This window comes from Haliotis rubra, unplaced genomic scaffold (assembly GCF_003918875.1).
Source record: "Haliotis rubra isolate DU_JTF1 unplaced genomic scaffold, ASM391887v1 Scf28, whole genome shotgun sequence".
Taxonomy (NCBI): Eukaryota; Metazoa; Mollusca; class Gastropoda; order Lepetellida; family Haliotidae; genus Haliotis; species Haliotis rubra.
In genome coordinates, this window is record NW_025766891.1 from 1,949,892 (window position 1) to 1,975,327 (window position 25,436).

The 25,436-nt window shown below is 38.1% G+C and overlaps 1 protein-coding gene across 1 annotated transcript in view; it reads left to right on the forward strand.

Moving 5' to 3' along the window:
* The window catches only part of LOC124281128 (dynein assembly factor with WDR repeat domains 1-like), a 44,862-nt gene extending 27,466 nt beyond the window's left edge, over positions 1-17,396 (forward strand). Inside the window, exons 10-13 of the mRNA XM_046717145.1 lie at positions 1,456-1,577; positions 9,679-9,851; positions 11,188-11,350; positions 13,631-17,396. Of these exons, the coding sequence (XP_046573101.1) occupies positions 1,456-1,577; positions 9,679-9,851; positions 11,188-11,350; positions 13,631-13,665 (493 nt within the window). The 3' untranslated portion in view covers positions 13,666-17,396. The remainder of the gene's footprint in view (positions 1-1,455; positions 1,578-9,678; positions 9,852-11,187; positions 11,351-13,630) is intronic.
* The last annotated feature ends 8,040 nt before the right edge of the window (positions 17,397-25,436 follow it).

Below are 25,436 nucleotides of genomic sequence, written 5' to 3' on the forward strand. Positions count from 1 at the left end.
GGTACATAGACAGTACACACTGTGTGGGTTTGGCTAGTCTCTGTAAACAGCATGGTGTCATGGTAGGTGCATATTAGTTAATGCGTACAGCAAAACGCAGATGTACATGTTAGGTGTCTTTACGCCCAGTGTTTCCGTTATCCTGTATATACTGGACTTTGACTGGTACAAAGTTAGAATGTCCGGTAATTTCGAAGGCTGTTGGTCATCGTGTCCGACAAGTTTCAAAATAAATTTTCTAATTACCTCTATCAATTTTAATTCCTGTCGAAAAAGAATATGATTTCACAATGACATTGAGGTGTTGTCAAATAAAAAATAGCAGTTTTGGAAAACCCCAAGCTAAAAAATAGCGGCACAGACACATTGCGATACCCTCTACATTTCTGATTGATTTTTAGGGTGCAAGGTCGCTCACAATGAAAAGTATGATCACTTGACCGGTAAAAGTTACAGATGACTGGTTTTTGAAATGCTAGCCGGTCACAATGTCCAGCTGTAAAAAATGCCAGCGGAAACACTGATGTCAACACTGGCTGAAAAGCAATTTCTTTCAGGCATGTCGTTTCAAAATTAAGGGGGGTCTTCAGGGAATATTATATGCCCGTAGTACTTATCATTACTTTCGTTACAAGGAATTAACATATATACTTAAAGGCTACAAGGTGCATTTTGGTAATATTTTTGGTGTAAATAACAAAATCGGCCAATCAGTGATCTGGAAGGTTCTGGAATATTTACATCACACAATAATCATCATGCTTTTCAGGATTCTACACATTCAAGCATATTTACTGTGGTTGCATTAGAGATTGAATTAACGATTGAATTAAATGTCAGTTGATTCCCTAAGTATAAGTGGACTGCACTCGTCTTGCATAATGAGATGGGAAGCTGTCTTGTATAAAAGAGAGGATAGGCTGTCTCATGTACACGTTAGGTCTCCGACTGACCGACTGACCTAGTGATCATGATGACCATTGCTTCTTTCTTAGGGTTATGACAAGCACCACTTTACCTTAATGCAAGCTTCAACCACTGCCCACATGACAGTTTGAGTTGCTTTATATTCTCAGAGATTATTTCTTGAAAGTTATGCCTCTTAAGAATTTCTAGAAATATTTATTTTCTAACACTCTAGAAGCAGCTTGATAACATTTGCTGAAGTCTGGTAGGCTGACTAATGCAAGAATCAGATTAACAACAAGCCATGTATCAACATCAAAAGTTCATCCAAATGATGCAAGACGACAGGTTTGGGTTCGATGCATAATAATTTTTTGAACTGTAAGATTCAGATGGATGCTTCTATAAGTGGGTACCAAAAATTTGTCAGAATGCAGCAATCAAATAAATTCAGTTGTATTCATTCCCCTCTTAACTTTTGCTGACAATGAATGACTACAATATTGAATTAAACTCATTCAATCTTTAAATCATTGTATCTTGTTCCAGACGGATCCACACGTTGATCGGCCATAAAGCCGAAATCAGCAGTGCTCAGTTCAACTGGGATTGTTCCCTCATAGCTACGGGCTCCATGGACAAGACCTGCAAGATCTGGGACACTCAGACAGGTGGGAGTTAACAGGCAATATCAGGGAGGGTTGTTCTCTCTAGGACACACCGGGGTATCTGACAGTCAGACAGTGGTGGTGTGTGCTCTTGGCATAGAACCCAGGTCACAAGTCAGTTATAGTTCAGTAACGTTGACTCCTGAGAGTTTCTAGGACCCACCCCCCCAAAAAGTGACACATTTGGTCTCACCTTAGGGACCATTCATAATTTATGGCTAGGGGGGTGATGATGATTTTTATGGAGAAGCATGTACAGTGTGAATGACACACCCCCCTCCCCTAAAATTTATGTACAAAATAAGTGAACCCCTGCATGTCATTTACAAAATCAATGACCCCCCATCTCATTCCCATAATTTCTAAGCATAATTTTAAACATACTTTTATGTACAAAATTGCTGACCCCCCTAGTGCGTGTGTAAAAAATTGATGATCCCGCTAGCTTCCCAGAACAAAATGGGTGCCCCCTCTTAAAATCATCATCATCACCCTAATCCCACCCCCACCCCCCCAGCCATAAATTATGAACAGGGGCGGTGGGGTAGTCTAGTGGTTAAAGCGTTGGCTCGTCACACCGAAGACCCGGGTTCGAATCCCCCCATGGGTACAATGAGTGAAGCCCTTTCTGATGTCCCCCGCCGTGATATTGCTGGAATATTGCTAAAAGCGGCGTAAAACCAAACTCAGTCAGTCAGTAAATTATGAACGGTCCCTTAGGCAAGTGAGTTTGTTAAAAATTGCCTCTGTTCACTCAGCTGTTAATGGATACCAAGTGGGAAAAGATGGCAGGGTTGGAAATAACTTTAAAATTGCTAGTGTACACCGGTACAGTGGCACATGTAAAATCACTTGCCCTGATAATTTTTCCTCTATACTGGCCTATTTTCTTGTTGATATTTTAAATAAACAACATAATTAACATTGGAAAGTCAACTGGACATTAGTACAGCGTGATATACAAATTTGCTTGCCCGACTGGAAAAAACACTGGACTCAGACGTCGGGCAATGGGTTATTTCCATCCCTGATCATATGACTGTTAACCTGGCAGCTTCTCACAGGGAGTTTCGGTTAACTGGGTTTAAAATGTCTGCGCTTAGTGCATAATTTGTCCTTCAGGCTACTGAGCATCTTTAAGGCGGACAGTAGGCATTCTACAAATATAGTATACTGTAAATCATGAAATGTTTGTAAGTATCATATTTTTGCAAAAATTGCGAATGACTTGAGCTCGCAAAAATATCATCACACAATTTGTTAGTCAAACACAGTACTCACATGTCACATGTCAAACAAGGGATACTTGAACGAGGTGAGGTAAAATTTGGTTTAACCTCGTACTTGAGAATATTTTCGCTCATATGACGACGTGCATGCGTGTGTATGTGTATGTGGGGCTGCTTGTACTAGCCCAGACTGAAGCTGGTTTTATAGTGCTAACCCACTGAGATACCATGCCGCAGTGAAGCATGAATACCCCACTCACACACATTATACTGACTCCGAGCCGACCAGTTCTTGCTGTACCCATTAATGCCAAGCTCCAGGCAGGGACCAACAAGTACTATATTTTAACGTTTTTGGGTATGACACGGTCGGGGATCAAACCTGCGACCTCCTGCTCTCCAGGCGGACGCTCTAACCAATACACCACGGAGGCGGTTGGATACTTGAACGAAAGTCGCTCAATCAGTACGTATGATAGTCCAGACAGGCGCCAACCACGCAACACACACTCTTTGTCTTTAGAGACCATTTGATAGGACGACACCTTCCAGTGGGTGTTGATGGCCTCTGCAGCAGCGTGTGTTGTTTTCAGAAAAACATCACTGACTGCATACACATGGAAGTACTCTACTGTGTTCAGTTCAAGATTAGCGGCAACCTTTAATATGTGATTGGATTTAGTTTAGGTAGAACTTTCAGTTGCAATCTATTTTGGAAAAGTGGGCAAGTCGCAAAAATGTCATGACGCAAAAATGTCTTTTGGTCGCCACTAACAAAAATATCAAGAGTAAAAATTTCTTGCTTTACAGTATATTTGATATTCTGGGAGGGTAGATATCTCTCAGACACAGATGGGCGGAAGTTTATGCTCACATTTTCAGTCAGTCTTGTTCCAGCAACAACACAATAGTGGTTTTCCGATTAGATGAAATAATCGAAGATTGCTCGCAGTGACCAAATGACCAAGCAATCGATCACATTTTCTCATAATCGAACAAAAACAATTTCGCAACTACTGTAAAAGTGTTTGAAACACTTGACGATGGAACATATCCTAGAAGTTGTCAGGGCTTGAAAACTTGTTTAATTGTTAGAAAACTCACTTCACTAAGTGAAAAGTCATGACTGAATATTTCTTGAAGATTCGAGAAAGTTTATGTGCATGATATATTAGTCATCACTGTAAAGTAGCAAGTTGCATCATGTTATACAGATCTGCAATAACAGCCTGGCTAGCTAATCTCGAAACGTTTGTAGTCCTAAGAACTTCTTAATCCCATTCTTAACACATTGGCTACGATCAGAGTTAAGAGTTCTTGGGGCTACGAACGTTTCGAGAATAAGGGCCCTGGAAAGGAAAATCTGAAAAATGACACTAACCAATTTTTTTTCGATGATTGTTTGTTGGTAATGAAGCAATCATCAATTGTGAGATTTCAACCAATTCCCGACACTACAACACAAGTCTTAAAATTTTAATCTTGACCATACAAACCCGTGGACAGTCAATTTCTACTCTGTGTGTGATGGAGTACTGTAATGTTTCCAGGTTATATTTTCTCAGGAACCTTTTGTCGTTATGCTTTTGTTGTTATGTTCTCAAAATGTTGGGACACCCAAGTAGGAAGAAATAAACTTCATGAAGTGAAGTCAACAACTGGTTATACCTACTTTGGTTGTCAGTCAAAACATGACATGGTAGTTTTACGACGATGCCGTATTGGCCACAGTCAGTTTACACATGACTATCTGCTGAAAACGGATGTAGATGGACCTCCTAGGTGTGTCTCATGCGATGAAGTGTTTCACTGCGTGGACTTTTCGACTGCAAGGGACTCACATTATGAAGCGATAAATCTGAAAGATCTGTTTTCCCACGTCAGCGGGCATCTGATTGTTAGCTTCCTGAGGGAAGTTGACCTGTACAATAAATTGTATATATGTAATGTGAACAAATTGCCTGCTTTTGAATTTGGTGCTACGACATTTTCTGTTTTCAAGTAATAATGTAATGAATATATGTTTTCAAAATAAAACTAATTTATACTTTGTACTTAAAATGTGTATGAATTCAGACTTGATCTCGTCACTATATGGCTGGAATAATGCTGATGTGGCATAAAACCCAACTCAACTCATTATGTTGTCAGTCGTTCTGCAGAAGTTCTGCCACATTCAATATTCATTTGGAGATAAAAAATGTTTGGCATTGAAATGTTTTAAAAATGTGCCTCGTGAAATAGAATGCTGAGTGACCCCTTTCATTCATGGACAGTTTGATTACATCCTTTGCAGTTATTTAATCTGTATTTAATAAACCCTAAATGACTTTGAATAGACTTTGACAGTTTAACTAAAATTTGATCTGTTGGTAATGTAATACAAGTCAGAGTATTTCTTAACAAGGATATGAAGTAAGCTTTGTACATCTTGTTGTTGCAATATAATGCATGAAAAAACGTAACATTGGTGGCCATTGAAATGCACCTGTAAAGGGGAGGTAACTCTTGTGATGCTGTTATCAAATGCTGCTTGTGAATGGATAAAAAGAAACGATGATAAGTGTCTAGGTATTATATCATTGTGAAGTTCCCACTCACAATTAGCCCAATCAGCAACTTAAATTGCTTGTCCAAAGTCTTATGTCAATTCAATTTCTTTTTATCTAATGTCATTGGTGTCAAATGTAATTTGGCCGTATGCTAACAGTAAAATCCGAAAATGCTGATACACAAGTTTGGTTCAGTAGATTCAAGTATACATGAACAGACTAATGATCTAGCTCTCTAAGTTGGTTTGATTAAAAGCCTATGGGTTTGTTAGACATAAACATGATGAAGTCACTGATCAATGTGGGTGCTGATAATGATAGCTTGATTCTCATAGAGTACCATTATATCACAGAGATATTGATATTAATGAATATTGTGATACATTGATATTCATAGCCGAGTTCAGATTTTTCTGAAATCCTACTGAATACTGTAAATTTTGAAATATGACAAATATAACCCCCAGATACAATGCCAATTGTGCAAACAGTTTTGGGGACGAGGAAACTGTTTGTCAGTCTGATTTTTCTCATAAGTGAGGGAAGTAGAACTGGTCGTTTCCTCCTGGAATACTAACAAACACCACCCGTCAAGATCCAGGTTAGAATTGATATTCAGCAACCCATGCTTGTTGTAAGAGGCGACCAACGGGATCGGGTGGTCAGACGAGTGGGTGACAACATGTCATCGTACTCCAACCCAATTGCGTAGATCGATTTTAATGGTGGCAGTCACCGGGTTGTATGGTCCAGACCTGATTATTTGCAGACCCCCGCCATATAGCTAATATAAATGATAGGTGATGTAAATGGATATATAATTTGGTGGTATATTATGGATATATAATTTGGTGGTATATTATGGATATATAATTTGGTGGTATATTATGGATGTATAAGTGGTGATATAACGGACATATAAGTGGTGATATAAATGATATTCAGGTGGTGATATTAATGGATATATAAGTGGTGATATAAATGGATATATAAGTGGTGATATGAATAGATATGTAATTTGGTGGTAAAATGGATGTATAAGTGGTGATATAAATGATATTCAGGTGGTGATATTAATGGATGTATAAGTGGTGATATAAATGGATATATAAGTGGTGATATGAATAGATATATAATTGGGTGGTAAAATGGATGTATAAGTGGTGATATAATGGATATATAAGTGGTGATATAAATGGATATATAATTGGGTGGTAAAATGGATATATAAGTAGTGATATAATGGATATGCAAGTGGTAATTGTCCACCTCCGCAACGCGGAACGGGGGGACTATGTATTCAGCGGCGTCCGTACGTACGTCCCGATTCTTGTTAACGCGATATCTCATGAACTGTTATACCCAATGCCTTCAAATTTGGTGACAGCCTACATTGGGAGATTACACAGACACCAGTCGATTTAAGTGACGTTGACCTTATTTTCAAGGTCACCATGACACTTTGACCACTTTTCAAACTCTGGTTAAAGCGATATCTCATGGACTGTTGTACCCAATGTTTTCAAATTTGGTGACAGCCTACATAGGGGGATTACGCAGACACCAATTGATTTGGGTGACCTTGACCTTATCTTCAAGGTCACCACAACACTTTGCACACTTTTATCTCTTGTTGACGCGATATGTTATGGACTGTTTGCACCCAATGTCTTTAAATGTGGTGATAGTCTCTACTGGAAGATTACGCAGACACCAGTCAATTTGTGTGACCTTATCTTCAAGGTCACCACGACACTCTGACCACATTTTAAACTTATTTAAACGCGATATCTCATAAAATATTGCACCCAATGTTTTCAATTATGTTGACAGCCTACATTGGGTGATTATGCAGACACCAGTCATTTCAGGCATCTTTTATGTGACCAAAAAATAAAAAGTAGTAAATATAGATATTCCATTCTTTAGCGGTGGGGACAACGCCATATCAGTGGCAAACACTTGTTGAAATGATATTTAAGTGGTGATATTAATGGATATACATGTGATATAAATGGGCATATAAGTGGTGATATAAATGGATATATAAGTGCTGATATAATGGATATATAAGTGGTGGTAAAGTGGATATATAAGTGGTGATATAAATGGATATATAAGTGGTGATATAAATGGATATATCAGTGGTGATATAAATACACATATACATGGTGATATTAATGGTTATATAAATGGTGATATAAATGATATATAAATCATGATATATATAATATGTAAGTGGTGACACAAATGGATTACTGCGTTAAACCCAACAAACTCACTCACAAACTCTGTATGTTACATAATGATCCGCAGTTAGCTTCAGTTTTACTGGGCAGGAATAATTGGTCAGTGATTTCCTGGCAACTACACCATTAGCTCCATGACATCATGAAACTGTTACATTGTTGGTATTTTGCTGCAGCAGGCGAAGACTGTTTGCCTATTGACGCAGGGATGAGTGCTATCGAGTGGACAGGATTGACAGAAAACAGCCTTTGAAGTTTCTTTGCACAGAAAGTGAAATTAAATGACATTCACATGTTGACCTCTTGATCATTGCAAACCATTAATCAAATAAGTGGATGAATAATTCATTGATGCGACTTAGCTCTTTGAAAAGGAATGTTTTTTATGTGTTTACTTTGATAATCTGTCAAGTACTCTTCTGTGTGGAAGGGGGGTGGTGTTGTGGTTAAACAGGATCTTGTCACACTTTCGTTTCTCGGTATCAATACAATTCTTGAAGCCGAATCATGAAGACAGTTTACTCTGAAGGTTTCTGCAAAGTTCTTTCGGTTTTTGCATAGTTCTTTTGGTTTTTTTTAAAAATAACATGGGTGAAAAATATTATGGCAGTAAACAATGTTGAAAAAAGTATTGAATGTGGAATTTGGGGTTATTAGTATCGAACAGACACTTGGAATGGGTAAAGGAAAGACTTCTGACCTTGGACGGTGGATTTCAACTATGGCTGACTGTATATTAAATCAACTTCATGACAGCAAGAGTCATCCTTTGTGATCTGGCCATATCTTGCTGTATGAAGACGGGGAGCAGTAACATGCCTTCATTGTAACATATGCAAGAAGTTCTTGAAAGGCATTTAGTTGGACCAACATGAAGACATGACACATTTTTATGGATAACAACTTCTTTTTATTCTTCATAGGACGTTTCTGAGGTAATTGTTGCTTCTTCATCAGGTGAATGCTGAGTCAGTGCACAGAGTGAATATATATATAGATAGAACATTTTTACACAATGCAAGGTGGGAGAATGTACCAAGATAACTATATAAACAAGGTCGACTCACACACTGATAAAAAAGACCACTGACAATCGAATATGCTAGGAGAGTATTGGCTTTGGGATGATTGTTTGGGAGCTTCTGGTGTGAAAAGTCTGAACAAGTCTGAAATTGGGGTATTTCTTCATGAAAATACTGGCATGTTGCTAGTCGCAGCAAATACCCTCTCATAGATTCACACTGAGCACAGCTGATGATGTTAACTGAAGAGATAATGCCTTTTCATGAAGGAGCACCCAGTGTAGTAGGTATTCATTCCTGTGGCTTGTGAGGTGGAGGGATACCAGAAATGCCAAATCTTAAAGTTTTGGAAAACCTGCAGTTGAACTAAATCTGTTTGAAATCTCTAATTCTAACATTGGTGTTACAAAATAAATATTTCCCTCCTAATGAACTGTACACAATGCAGGAAAACTTACACTCCAGAGTGGTTTGAATTTTAGAAACACCTTTTTGTCAGCTCAGATGATACCGCTAATTGTTCGATCGGCATTGTAGAAATTAGTTAGTCAATAATAAATCATACCACTTTGTGGATAACTTCTTCTTTAAGTCCTGACCGCCTCCGTGGTGTAGTGGTTAGAGCATCCGCCTGGAGAGCGGAAGGTCGCGGGTTCGATCCCGGATCGCGTCATACCAAAAGACGTTAAAAATTGTACTTGTTGGTCCCTGCCTGGCGCTGGGATAATTAATGGGTACAACAAGGACTGGTCGGCTCAGAGTCAGTATAATGTGTCTGAGTGGGGTATTCATGCTTCACTGTGGCATGGTATCTCCGTGGGCTAGCACTATAAAACCAGCTTCAGTCTGGGCTAGTACAAACAGCTGCACATACACATACACACGCATGCACGTTGTCATATGAGCGAAATATTCTCAAGTATGACGTTAAACCCAATTTCACCTCACCTCACCTCTTTAATGCCTAGAGTGATGTTTTAGTGTCGATTCTTACACTGTTTTCAGGCTTTGTTATTGATGTGTCAGTGTTGACCAAAACTTACTCTTTACAGGTCGTTGCATTGGGACACTCCGTGGTCATGACGACGAGGTCTTGGATGTGGCATTTGACTACACTGGACAGAGCTTGTTGACGGCATCGGCAGACGGAACTGCCCGGGTCTACAACTCTGTCACTCACAACCTTATGTGCAAGCTTGAGGGGCATGAAGGGGAGATCTCCAAGGTGAGCAGCTCACGGGTGAAGCAATCCCACAATCACACCCCTCTAATCAGCAGTGGGATAGCCTTCTTGTTAAAGCATTCACTCAAAATGCCGTGTTAACAGGGGTGAAAATAACCCATTGCCCGAGGTCCGAGTCCAGTGCTTTTTTTGTCAGGCAAGCAAATTTGTATATCACGCTGTACAGGTGTCCAGTTGACTTTCCAATGTTAATAATGTTGTTTATTTAAAAAATCAACAAGAAAATGGCCGGTATAGTGGAAAAATGATCAGGGCAAGTGATTTTACATGTGCCACTGTACAAGAGTACACTAGCAATTTTAAAGTTATTTCCACCCCTGGTTTAGCGCAGTAGAGGGAACAGTGAAACAAATGCGCAGGGGGTACGTTAACTTAGACCAACCCTACTTGTTCTTGGTGTTTTATTTAAAGTGCATTCCCCCTTGTAATACAAACCAATAATAGCGATTTGAAACTATGATCGTTTGTTAAACAACTTTTATCCTAAGTTGAATAAAATTCTGAGATTTGAATGTTCAATTGGCAAGGTAAAATTATGAGGATTCGCAATCTTAATTTCACTTTTTTCGATTTACTTTCTTGTTTAGAGTGAAATTCATAGGTACGTTTTCACTGCAGACAGACTATAGTGTAACACTGACGGCATAGACGATTGTTCACAGTATCAATCATTGGATTGTCGGGCTCAAATTTCATTATAACGTTTTCATAGAAGTGGAATACACACATGAAGATCTGGGTTCAAATTCCTATTCAGCAACTCATGCTTGTTGTAAGAATAGGGGCGGTGGGGTAGCCTAATGGTTAAAGCTTTGGCTCGTCACTCCGAAGACCCGGGTTCAAATGCCCACATGGGTACAATGTGTGAAGCCCATTTCTGGTGTCCCCCGCCGTGATGTTGCTGGAATATTGCTAAAAGCGGCGTAAAACCAAACTCAGTCAGTCAGTGTTGTAAGAATCAACTAAAGGGATCAGGTGGTCAGGGTCTCTGACTTAGTTGACACATGTCATTGTATCCCAGTTGTGTAGAGCGATGGCTCATGCTGTTGATCTCTGGCTTGACTCGATTAGTTACAGATCGCTGTCATATAGCTGGAAAGTTGCTGAGTGCAGTTTATAACAATAGACAAACGAACAAAAAGAGGTGGAATATTTTTCAGTATAGTATTCAGCAACCAACACACACTTGTACAGATACCCAACAGGTCACGAGTCAAAACTGGATGCCTTAGTGGCCAATTATGAATTGCATTCTATTGCTGTTCCCTCCAACATGTAACACTTGAATTGTATCCAGTGGTTTTGTTTCCTATCTCAGGCTTCCTTCAACCCTCAAGGCACCTCAGTACTGACGGCCAGTTCGGACAAGACAGCGAGGCTGTGGGACTCCGAGTCTGGAGTGTGTAAACAGGTCCTGGAGGGCCACACAGACGAGATATTCAGCTGCGCATTTAATTATGAAGGAAATACAATAATAACAGGTAGCTCACCATTTCATAGGTCTCATTCCAGACAAAAGTTCATTCAGGGCTCCAGATTCAGTTCTGATAATTGTTTGCCAGTTTGTTTAGATTGTTATCAAATACATATATGTAATATGTTTTTCAGCCGAATTTCTTCAAAAATTGATACTGAAAAATATTTTTCTTCAGTCAATAACAGCAATAGGATTTACGAACTGCATTCTAATGTTTGAGGTGAGGTGAAATTTGGTTTAACGTCGTGCTTGAGAATATTTCGCTCATATGACAACGTGCATGCGTGTGTATGTTTATGTGCGGCTGCTTGTACTAGCCCAGACTAAAGCTGGTTTTATAGTGCTAGCCCAGCTGAGATACCATGTCGCAGTGAAGCACGAATACCCCACTCAGACACATTATACTGACTCCGAGCCGACCAGTCCTTGATGTACCCATTAATGCCGAACGCCAGGCAGGGACCAACAAGTACCATATTTTAACGTCTTTTGGTATGACGCGGTCGGGAATCGAACCCGCGACCTTCCGCTCTCCGGGCAGACGCTCTAACCACTACACCATGGAGGCGGTCTAATGTTTGAAGATTAGCAAGAGTTCGACCAACAAATTTTCTGTGCAAATTTTTTATAATTGTCTTTGGTCACCAACTTGCATATAGTTAAGTTAAAAACCAACAACCCTTCTTTCAGACATTTAAAAATTAAAAAAATCTTTAGGACAAAGAAAGAAACAAAGATACAGCCATTATTGTTTGCTTGTTTGTTGTTTAACACCGCCCTCAGCAATATGTCAGCTACATGGCGGAGGTCTTTAGATAATCGAGTCATACCAGACAATCCAGTAATCAGCCACTGATTAGTTTCATACAAACTATTGACATATTTGTGTAATTCAAAGCTTCAAAGGTCCGAATAAATTTCTTTGTGTTCAGTTGAAATATGCACGTTTACCTTTTGATTTACAAATATTGGAATGACAAGTGGTAATCAACCCAGGGCTGAAGGATAATATCAATTTCAAGTATGGATACTTTTGATGCTAATATTTGGAAGTCAAGAAGTTAGAGTGCAAATTCATGTATATTTTACTTGACTCCCTCCTGTGAGAGGCATTTAGAAGTGATAACAGTGTTAGAAACGTCATCGAAACGTCACTCTCAGAGCTCCAGATAAGATTTAGCTCATGTGGGTACTGTACCCACCGTATATTTTTGGAGTGGGTATTATGAATGTTGAATGGGTATTTCATTTTCCCTTACCCACTGCTTTCAAATATGTGCGTATTTCAGTCACTTTACTCACCTAAGTATTACGTCATTGAGTAAGTTTACTAAGCAGGTATGTTCTGCCTTATGTCATACCTAATCACATTCTCTTCCCACAGAGGTTACTCCTGTCATATCTTCCTACGTAACCTCTGTTCTAATACGGCCCTTTCATGGTGTGAGTGTTCAAGACTCGTGATTGGAGGCAATCAGATTTAGTTGTGCAATCAGCGACGTTGTTTCAAAAGTGATCATTCGCAAGGCCTCGGTAATTTCTGTATGCTTAGAGAAAACTAAACCTCTTCCCCTGCGTGATGCGCAAACGTTTCTTCTAGACAGAACTCAGTCATGTTATGGCGGATCAGTGGCGTCTCCATCGCCCTCGTTGACAACGGACAAGCTAGCCATTAAACGTCTTGTGTGTAACATCAACACAAGTCCCCGGCAGATGGGGGGATATTTGTGGCCCCACATTTGCTTGTGTTAGTCAAGTTGAATGTAAGTCGATGTAACACGTGTTCTGATTGGATAGAAAGAAGGGAGATAATTCGTGTTGCGATCTTTTGCCGCTAGGGGATTTTACGAGAACCGGGAAATATGGCCGTATTAGAACAGAGGTTCGTAGGAAGATATGACAAGTAACCTCTGTGGGAAGAGAATGACCTAATAAAAAAAACCTTAAATATAATGGAAATTATTTCATAAAAAATCACTCATCCTTTACTGACAGTACAACACTTGTCCTATACTAACAGTACAACTTGATAGCAATCGATGCCGTTTTCATTACGCAAGTGATTTTTATAAATATATTCCGTACACATTTGTTTTAAACTTTTTGCGTATCTAACATTTTAAATGCATAATTGGTATGCAACAATTACTTTTTAATGCATAATTCTATGCGTATTTTACCCGGATACGCAGCTTATCTGGGCCTCTGACTCTCACAGCAATAAAGAAGTTGTTCATCCATATATTGTTATCCTTCCTACTTGATTCCGTATGTTTATTTGCAGGTAGCAAAGACAATACTTGTCGTATTTGGAGATGAAGTCATCATCATCGTGCAATCTGTGATCAGTATTACATATGGGTGACATCGCCACACCCTCACTTCCAGACATCCCCGGTCCAGATGGATCTGCTACAAGGAAAACATCAACCCTCAAGATGGGGCTTGGCAGAAACTTCTCTTGCATCAGAATCTGTTATTAAGAATATGAGGACACTCTACCTTCATTCTCAGTTTCTTACAGTAACATTTCTTGAAATGCCTTCAGGTCATTTTGACTGAAAATGCATTTTAGTATGTTAATGGTACATATGTTCAATTTTTCTGTGAAAGCTTTGACATTTTTCGTCGTTAATTGTTAATGTGGGGAAAGGATGAAATTGAAATTAAGATGATTATATGCATCATGAAATAAAAGCTCAAAATTGTAATTATTGCTGAACTAGAAAAAGTTTATTTTACTTGTCTGTGCTTTTGGGGTGTTAAAATCTAGTGTGAGATAGAAATCTGAATGTACCGGTAATATACAATGGAAGTAGATGAGGTTATTAATTATGAATTTTACCACCCATTTTCAAACATAATCAGCTTGCCAATGAAACATCTTTCATGACAGCATCCAAGTATACTGATTTTTGCCCTCAATAGTTGGTACTGTTGGTACTATTTGGTGACTGATGGTACAAAGATGTACTGATTTCAGAAATTTATTGAAGTATTATGTTCTAATGAATTTCTAGACTGTGTGTGCAATGGTTTACAATTTGTCTGCATTCCAATATTTTCATTTCGAATATTCAGTCATTCATTTATACAAGATTGTATAATCGTATTATTATCCAACACCATTTGATTTAGTTAGAGATCTTGAAGTATCAAAATGCAGTCCTAGTCTCCACCCTTTGATGTCAGATTTGAACTTTCATATGTGTCATGTTATGTAGAAACCACAAAGTTTGGTGTCATTAACTAAGATTTCACATGTTTGCACTTGAAGAATATCAATTCAAGTCTGTTCAAGAGGTCATGTTTAGAATAATATTATCAATTGATATTGACGTTTGTTCAGGATGTTATTATTTATAAATGTTCGAGAGACATGTCTTGATGGATTTAATGCCTTATCAATGATGAAGCTGCTGTCAGTCACTTCCTTGGATATGTTGGAAGAGAAAGAGTAAATTCCTCTGAAGTTCTATTCTTTGGCCCATCCATTATTGTGTATGTGTTTCTCACCTCTACCTCAAGCACCAAGAGAGCATGCAGGCAAGAATAAAACTGGGATACAAAAGGATCTTTTTTTCCCAAACTGTGTAACCTATCTTATATGATTTTTAGAATTTAGATTTCTTTTCAATAGGCTTTAAGTTTATCTCCATTTATAATGGAGATCAAGTCCCTATGTATCATAAACAGCTTTTAATAAATGCTGACCTGGTTTGTGCAGAGGAATAGTATTTTTTATCACATCACAGCATAAAATTCCACAGTTACAGGTAAAATTGAGATAATTATATTTTATATTTTTTACATGGGAATGTAAAATTCAGGGTGAGATGAGAAACACAGAAAATACTGTTGGCAGTGTTGATATTGAAAAATGCTAGAAAAAAATATTATTTTGTTTGAGGAAAAAATGTATGTCACTAAGTAAAATGACTAGAAAAGATCATTTTAACTCGGGCATAAATTCCAGAGACCACCTCATCAAAGTTTCATCAGTTCATGAATGTATGATTGTTTTTATCTTGTGTTTTGTACAACCTGAAATACCGTCCAGACTTAGATGTATTTACTGTTTACTTGTGTGCTTTTGAGGGGCGGTGGGGTAGCCTAGTGGTTAAAGCGTTGGCTCGTCACGCCGAAGACCGGGTTCGATTCCCCACATGGGCACAATGTGTTAAGCCCATTTCTAGTGTCCCCCGCCGTGATATTGCTGGAATATTGCTAAAAGCGGCGTAAAACTAAACTGTCAGTGTGTGCTTTTGAAAGAAATGACTTAGTTTTACATTACCGTCCAAAGTGTTAATTAGTGCCAACAATGTTTTTATATGTTAGACAAACAAAGAAATAAAAAAATTATGTGTTCACCTTTTTCTTTACAACTAAGTACCGTCCATTTTTATCTCATACTGAAAAAGAGAGTACACTTCACTATGTATTTTATTGCTTTCACGAAAAGAATGCTCTCGGTATATTTGACTGCTTTTATTAAAGGGAGGCAGTATTGGTTTCTTACTTTCAAAAAAGAGAATATCCCAATTATATGTTTCCTTGATTTAAAAATCAATATGGACCAAATACATTGTTTATTTGTTTTCATGAAAAGTATGCACCAAATATGTTTCCTTCCCCCACACTTTCATGTATTTACTGTTTAATTGTATATTTTTGAAAGAAATGACTAGGTTTTGCCTAAGTTTAACACAACCGTCCAAAGTGTTATTCAGTGCCAATAATGTTTTATTTTTATGTTAGACAACCGAACAAAACGTGTTAAGTGTTCACCTTTTTCTTTACAACTAAGTACCGTCCATTTTTATCTCAAACTGAAAAAGAGCATACACTTTGCTATGTATTTTATTGCTTTCATGAAAAGAATGCTCTCGGTATATTGGATTGCTTTTGTCAAAGAAGGCAGTATTCGTTTCTTATTTTTATAAAAGAGAATGTCCTAATTATGTTTTCTTGATTTAAAAATCAATATGGACCAAATGTACTGTTTATTCACTTTCATGAAAAGTATGCACCAAATATGTTTCCTTTGTTTTATGAAAGATTATTCACCAAATATGTTGTTATGTTTTCATGAAAAAGTATGCACCATATATATTTTTCCTTGCATTTATTGCAAGAGTATGCACCAAATATGTGTTTTCTTGCATTCATGAAAGAGGATGCACCAAATGTGTGTTTTCTTGTTTTCATGAAAGGAGGTGCCCAGAATATGTGATTCCTTGCTTTGTTGAAGGTATTTCCACAACCATGTTTCTTTGCTTTCGTAAGGAGGAATACACAAAATTTGTTACCTTGCTGTCATGCAAAATGTAGTGAATTTATTGCTTTAATAAAATTAATTGTAGAAAATAGTGGTTACATGGCTTTCAGTGAAAGAAATGCACTTAATGGGTTTATTCTTGCTTCCATGAAAAGTTAATTGATAAGATCGGTGTTTCAAGCATATTTTTTCACATATTGTCCTATCCATTTATTGACTGTTGCTTTGTTTCCTGCGCAGTTGTGTCTGCTTGACTGGTTGTACTGAGAGTAAATTTCTGTGTGTTTTATCAAGGTATTTATCATTTGGTATTCATAGCTTTTAAGTTGACTTAAGCATTGTTTCATTCCAAACCCTTAATTTGCTTTGGGTCTTATTAAACCCATTCCAAACTAGCTAGCGCTCAAATATTTTTAACCATAGTGTGCTTCAGTGTCATTCAAACTGAATGCATAATGGCATGCCTTGTGGTACTTCTAGGGGATTCAGCCAGTCAGAAAGGTGATAGATTGTCATATGTGGAAGTCCACTGATGGATAAGAATCATCAATTTTGTTTCAGTCTCCAAAACATCAGCTGATACTAAGCTAGGGGTTATTGCATGTCCAGGCTTTGTCAGTACAATCATGTTAAATTTTGGACTTTTCAGGTAAATTTGTGTCATGATCAAGGAGTGGAAATGTCATAAAATCAACCAAAATTCATGTTTCATGTATACAAATGTTACTTTATCACCTTTATTTTGACATGCATTAAAGAAAATATTTGTTCATACATCTAAGTATTGTTATATTCTAATGTCATGTATTGTGTTTGAAGGTTTTCATTAAGTATGTAAGTCTTGTTAAACCAAGACATCATTCATTATTACTTTGTGTTCAGCAGAAAAATGTGTGATAAATGTGAACATTGCAGTTTCATTCACATCAGATCTGTCACTGCAGAAAGATACCTCTCTTTGAAGTCTGAGAACTGAAGATCTGAGGACTGCTGCAAAGGTTTTCAAACCAGGTGACCTTTCTGATCAGCCAGTCAGTGTCATGGTGTGTAGCACTCAGACAAGTACATCTAAATTCTGTATCTCTAAAATGAACTTAATCAAGGGTTTCTGATTGCTAAAAGCCGCGTAAAACTAAATTCTCTCACTCACTCTGAATGCGAAAATAAAAGCTGGGCCATGGTTGTAGGTATATTTTTTCACCATGACATGTTTATGCTCCATGGTGAGCATTTTAGAAAGGGGACACATCAGGACCTCAAGAACTCTAAGGAATTTTGAAAGCTGAGATTTCTTTCATTTAGTGTCATGTAAGCTCTTATAGAGCTGTCCTTAGATCTTCATTCAAAGTGATATTATATAAAATACTTTATTTTTTAAGAAGATCTGAAAATTATACATACAAAATAGAAAGTAGGTTTGAACCAAATTCCCTGACTCATTCCATAAAATAACATTCCACGTTTTAATTTAATGTAGGATGAGAGAAAGTTAGGATACAAGCCTTTTTGGACATCCATGATTTGAATATTCTTTTGTATGATATTTCTAAGAATGGGCTGTTTAGCAACATGTAAATTAGTATTTTGTCATAATTAACCGAACATACAGGCACCAATTTGACCCCCTAGATAACATGTTCGTCACATTATATTTATTGAATTTAAAAAAAAATGTTTTGCATAACATGATTTAAAACAAATCATGTAATGAATCATAATTGCACATTTTCTGTTGAAGTTTCCTTTATAGAATGAAGTATATTTTGTCCTTGAATAAGGGTGTATTTTTACATTACAATTTTTGATCATATGAATGTTCAGTGATATGTTTACTGTGGTATTGTGTTGAAGACAGGAGCATGTCCAGTATTTGCTGTCAAAGTCTTTGAGAGTCAAGGTTAAAAATCAAGGCCAAATATTTTCACCTGTAAATGGTTTTAAAAGTTGGCATTGTCTTGCTCTTGAACACAGACGCTCCCTCTGAGGTGACTATTCAGAATTCTGTTTGTGGGAAGTCTGTCAACTGGATGGTCATTATTTGGTCATTTATAGGACTCATTAATCTGGAGATTAATAAATGTGAATGATTTCCTTGAGAGATACTCTGTGATACCCAATGATATACTCATTGGGAGATAATCTTGGATTAACAAGGTTTTGTGCACAGGTTACGTTTAAAATGCCAGTATGAAGTCAACTGTTACTGGGTTATATACCAAGGGAAATTGTTGTCAGTTATGTTGGGTTTGTATACACGTAATTGTTCTAAAGTTGGACTGAACTAAGGTAAATGACTGTCCAAACGTATTTGCCTCAAATAATTTCAGTCTCATTTTTTTCAAATCTCATGATATGTTTGTCAGTCTTGCAGTAAAAGATTTCTCTAATTGTACCAAAATTATGTTTCATGCTGAGATTTTACAATACAACATTGTACCCAAAACTCAGGCCCAAAACCGGAGTGCATCGTACCTCTTTAGTCATCTGTTTCATAGCATTTAGGAGTTGGTGATTGACAAAGAAAGACACCTTACAAACGACAATTGTTTGTTTTATAATGATGCAATGTCCATCTATTCCAGACATTGCATCTTTAATGACATACAGATGTTATCAATGAAGTATCTTGCCTTTACACCTGTGAAGATCCGGGTTTGAATTTATCTTCAGTAACCCATGGTTGCAGTAGACTTACGAGATGGGGTGGTCAAGCTTGCTGATTTGGTTAACACATGTCATCGTATCTCAAGTGCGTAAGGTGAGGTGGGCAAGTCTAGTGGTTAAAGCATCCGCTCACCACGCTGAAGACCCAGGTTTGATTCCCACATGGGGACATTGTATGAAGCCCATTTGTGGTGTCCCCTGCTGTGATATTACTGGAATATTGCTAAAAACAGCGTAAAACCATACTTACTCATCAAGTGCGTAGATCGATGTTCATGCTATTGATCACTGGATTGTCTGGTCCAGACTCGATTATTTACAGACCAGCGCCATATAACTGGAATATTGCTGAGTGCGGCGTAAACTAACTAAACTCACTCACTCACTCACTCTTGTCTTTACTGTTACCTTTAATTGTTGGGACAAAGCTCAGCCGCATTGCATTTCACAAAACTTAACTGCATCAGCTGTAAGGTTTTCAAATCTGTGATTAACCATTATTATGATCATAGAATCTCAGCACCATTGGAGGAGGCAAACAATGTAATTTGGCAGAATCATTACGATTTTGGTCGATCATATTGATACACCGATATCACAAATCAAAATCATCTGTCCGTCTCTGAGTTCCGCCCAACATGAAAATGTCAACTTTCTCTTCATTGGATTGTCTCCCACATTAGGCCAGGAGGTCGAAATACATCTGAAATGCCATTTTTTCCAGCTTTGAACTTAACACTTAATATTGAGGTGGATTTCACATTCAGAGAAATAATTGATAAACACCAGATAATTAAACTTGATACTGTTTCTTCATCAGGATGTATTCCTGAGATGTCTCATCCTCCTCATCAGCCAGACTAATATATTATAGTCAGACTAATATTAAGTTCACCAAGATCCCAAACTCTTCTCATACACAAATAAATGTCACTTCCTTGTGGGAGCGTTTACTGGTGAACCTTTATCAAACAGTGGTTAGACATCTTGCAGGATAAAGTTAACAGATGTTTGCCAGCCCCAAACACAATCACCTCATAACCATTATGTATGTTCCAGTGGGACTGTATGAACGATTTGGGAAGCTTTACATACAAATGACAGGTTACTTATGACAACTGTTTTATTCCAGATTTGAAATTTCAGAGGTTTGTGTGTAACAGATAAATGTCAGTGAAAATCGCAGTCTGCTCCTCAAAGTATTTTTTAAAACTGTGTTTGTCTTGGGATAGCCATGCATACACACGCCACCTTCCGATCTGCAAATTGAAAAAAAAAAGTTTGCTTGATGAAATATTTACAATTGACCTGAGAAAATAATTCGCAAAAAAGTCCAACGCACTGTAAAAAGAAACATTGGAGAATGTACGTTTTGGTAGATATTATGTGTTGACATCAGAGATAGAATGTTGTTCGTGTAATGAGAACTGGGGGCATTATGTGGAGGAAGTGGGCCCACTCACAGAATAGTTTCCATCTTTCCATTGTGGTACAGTAGCTGAAAATATCAGGATTGCAATTTAGTTGAATGGTTTACAATTCTCGTTTCAGTTTTTTGTTTGAAGCGAAAAAGAGTCGGAAAAACAAATTCTGACATTTTAAGGATGTTTTTCAAATCTCAAGTTCATCCAGAAACGATTACGATGAGTTTTTTTGCGTGACAAGTTGAAGTATTAACATCTCGTAAAATCCTGAAAGGAAATATTTTGTGGACTTTCTATCTTATTAAATTTTTGAAACCAGATACCAAAGTACTCATGAAGATGTCTTGTTCTTTCGTTTAACCAGATATGCCACAGTACTCATGAAGATGTCTTGTTTTGTCAACTCGTTAAGCCCGTTAGTTGCTTCAACTCGTCTACCCCGGATCACTGAAGGCCCAGGTTCGATTCCACACATGGGTACAGTGTGTGAAGCCCATTTCTGATGTCGCCTGCCGTGATATTGCTTGAGTATTGCTAAAACTGCATAAAACCATACTCATTCACTAATTGTTCTATCGTTGACTATTTGTGAGTTTGTAATTGCATTTATGTATAATTACAGGTGTCACCTGAATATTGTATTTCTTGCAGCCACAATGCTGGCAATCAGACCAATATATTGTTTCAGTTGATATCAAGTTAGGATGTTTGAAGTGAGTCTTATAAACAGTTGTCTGCAGATGTTCAAATATAATTCTTTTTTCTATTAATGACATCAACATTTCACTAAATAGCATTTCATTTGATATTCAGACAAATCATCTTCCCACAAAGTTTTTAGGGTTCTCTATGTGGCCAGACATGGCCATTATGATGGACGGATCCGATGTTGAAGAAACATAGAATCCTTACACTGATTTACTGAAAGATAAACATTATCCCACTTCTATCTTTAATCAGCATCCGTCTGGAACGTTTCTGTGAATTATTTTCCAAATTGCGTTTCCTTAGATTAGGTCTACAGGTAACACTGAATATTCAAATTACATTTTCCACTGATTATTGAGGTCCAGCCAGTTCTCATTCCGTTGTTATTGTTGTCTGAAATCGTTTCTAGGAGTTCTTGACATATTGCAGCATCAAAGTCACGTCTTCGAGTGGAAGTCTTGCCCAGGATTAGATTCATGTTGTATAGGGCGCCATTTTGCTGTACAGTGTTGTGGATCTCAGGTATCCCAGGAACTTATGATCGTGGGTTTGAATCCCCAAACTGTCAAGACTTTCGACTTTTGTAAGCACTTTACCAGTGTTGGCGTGCAAAGGACGTGTTCTCCTAAAGTACCGGCTGGCTTCTTTTTAGCCACATTGTATTTGTGGCTGAAGTTTGAGAGTATTTAAATTATTTGAATCACAGAAGCATTTGTTGAAGTTCTTGGAAGTAACTTATTATGTTTGGGTTTTGCGAGTCTTGAGATAGAAGACTTACATTTTAACAAGCCCAAAAGTTCTGTCGTTGAAGGAGCGCTCATGATCATGTTCTCTGTTCCCTGGACTTGGCTGAACCATATGTTTCCCTGATATCTTAACACATCATGATGCTCAGTGTGGATATTGCTCAAACTGCATGATACGGTTGTCTACAGCACTGCAATGTCAAGGTCATTTGCCAGATGACTCTTATATATTGACCGTATTGTATGTGACATTTCCTTGCCCTCTGCTTTAGTCAATGATGTTGTGTTGATCCTGACTTGATTATCTTCGTCCCAGAGCCAACCGTTTATGGCAGACCATGAGAATGGCTGTCTCTGGAAGACACAACATTAAGATGTCATAATGCTGAGGTTTTGTTTGGTAGTTTTTTTTCACTCTCGTCAACCTCAAAGGAAAGTTTCAAAGCCGGATTTTAGCCTAGGCATCTTTTCATTCACCTCAGTATTGTTTGTTGTGTCGTGTTGCAGTGGACGGTATCATCTTTTTTTCAAATAACACGTCCCCGTAGTCTAGAAACTTGAGTTAAGGTTAATGTTTGTGTCATTTGAGTCCAGTGAACTGAATTAAGGTAGATTTAGTCATGAGTGAATATGACAAAGGGAGACTATTCTTGTAGGCCTATTTTTTGATGACCTTGTGAAAAGACATTTTAGCCAATCAAAGTCGGAACAGACTCGTCCGATGTCCATGAATGATGATTAATTGATTCAAAGATTTATTGTCAACACTGTAACAGTGAACTGAATGGTCCTCAATCATTTCAAGTCCGGGCATTTCTGTAGTCTGTTGTAGTGGAAAAACCGTTCTGATGTTGCTCTTCTATTCCAGTGACAGGGCACGATTGTAAAATTGATTGACAGTAACACCACCTAAAATGTGTAACCTCAGAGAAACTAGCTCATGTCTATTTGAAATCATATGCGGGGTCCGATACTGGGTCAGTCAATAGTCATTCACCTACGAAAGAGGTATTCTCGTCTCCTCACCTGGAACAATCAGTAGCTTGGACTCAATTGACGTCACTTCCGGAATGACACAGTGGCGGAGATTGGTTCCCTGAGTTTTACACAGGATCATCGAGAATGGCTTGTCCAAAGCCTGTGGTTACTGGTCACAGAGTCAGAGTTTAACTTTAAAGTGTTTAAAGAGTTCAGGGCTAGTCAGTCAACCAATTTGGAAAAGTATGACCTCGTTCAGGATAAGAGTATTGATTATTTTGAATATAAACTTATTTTTCATTCTGCTTGATATTTCCCATTTGAAATGCAATTATTTCGAACAATAAATTGATTTGTGTTTGTACTGAGGGTCATATTGTTAGTCATCATGTATGGTACGAATTGTGGAGCCGTTGCTAGGAATGGAGGTTATTGTCGAGCATTATCAAATTGTTTAAGGTTGATGGTATTCAAAGAACTTCGGCCTCTGAAACGTTAAAAAAATAGTCAAGAAATTTGTGACGTTTCCTGGCATGACGGGCGGTGGGGTAGTGTAGTGGTTAAATCGTTAACACGTCGAGCTGTAGACCATGTTCGATTCCCAACAATGTACATGAATCCCATTTCTGTACCCCGTCGCGATGATGCGTGTCGTAGTGGCGTAAAACTGTACTCACCCCCTTGCGTGATGTTCGCGTCATGTTACGTTGAGACGCCCAGTTACTGTCAGTATGTGGGATACCACAGAGTGTAAATGAAGCGTCTATATATTAATTTATGAGACGAAAAACTGTAAGTCAAATTCTACCTAGTCTGATATGACGAAATCCATTCATTATTGTTTTTGTTTTGGCCTTCGAGGATTTACATACCGCTGGTAACACTCGTTCTTCATCACACTGGCCCGTGAAGATCCGGGTTGGAATTAGTCTTCAGCAGTACATGCTTGTACGATACGACCAACGGGATAGGGTGGTCACCCCTGCTGACTCGGTTGATGCATATCATTGTGTTCCAATTACGTACATCTATGCTAATAACATGAATCGCTCCATTGTCTGGTCCAGACTCGATTATTTACAGACCGCTATGTAACAACGAGCAGTGGTGCTTACCTTCACCTGACATCTGACCTGTGCGCTTCTAAAAGTAAATCTAACTCAATTTGACCTAGCTGGAATGTTGATGCGCTGCGTAAACAACAAACAAACAAACACATCGTTATCTTATGAGTTGCTCTGTCAAATTTAAAAACAAAACAAAACACTTAAAATCCAGGCGACTCCGTGAGCCAAAGTTAACGATTAAGAACAATTTGATTGTTTATAACCGACTCAATGTCTTTCATTACTCCCAAATTGTGACTATATACCTTTTGACAAGCCAGAACCCTTTGGTCCAGGGTTCGAATCCCTGTCCACTAGAATGCATTTCCAGGTCTGTCAGCACCATGCACGTCCTCTTAGGTTTCTGCAAACGTGGTAAGCGTCTGAGAACTGCACCATTTTGGACTTTGTCCCCACATTGACCTGGCAATCTAAAATATTGTCCAGAGCGACGTTCAACTCAACTTAGCCACTCACTCTCATTTTTGCAACACATTGCTTACAGTCGGTAAACCTAGTAGATAAAGTGTTTCTTCGTGATGCCCGGTTTTGATTCCCTTGATGGGTAAATTGTGTGTTCCCTGGTGTTCACCGGCGTGATGGAATATGGTTTAAAGCAGCATAAAACCCAATTCACATACTTCTATGAGCCCGCAGGCCTAAATAAGTCGTATTATAGTCCGTGTGCCTCAAAATCGGACCGATGAATTGCAATCTAACTCGAAAACTACTAAACATATAATACTCTGTGAAACACTGATCATGATCAAAACATCAGACCAACTCTGTGATTTTTTTGCAGAATTTATGTCCTAAAAATAAAAAAGTTCTTTAACAAACTATGATTAAAGTTTTGGGAAAGTTGACTATTTGTTATGAGGGATGCCTGCAAAGAGAGGAACAGCCAGGTGTACGCGGAGCATGTGCACAAGTTAGTCATGAGTGAATATGACAAGTTATTGAATCATTTACGTGTGCTGTGCTGTCTCCATCTTTTCTCGCACACCTGGCTGTTTCCTCTCTTTGCTCAGCAGCAATTGTTCTTCACAAAACTTAACTGCATCAACTGTAAGGTGTTCAAATCTGTGATTAACCATTATTATGATCATAGAATCTCAGCACCATTGGAGGAGGCAAACAATGTAATTTGGCAGAATCATTACGATTTTGGTCGATCATACTGATA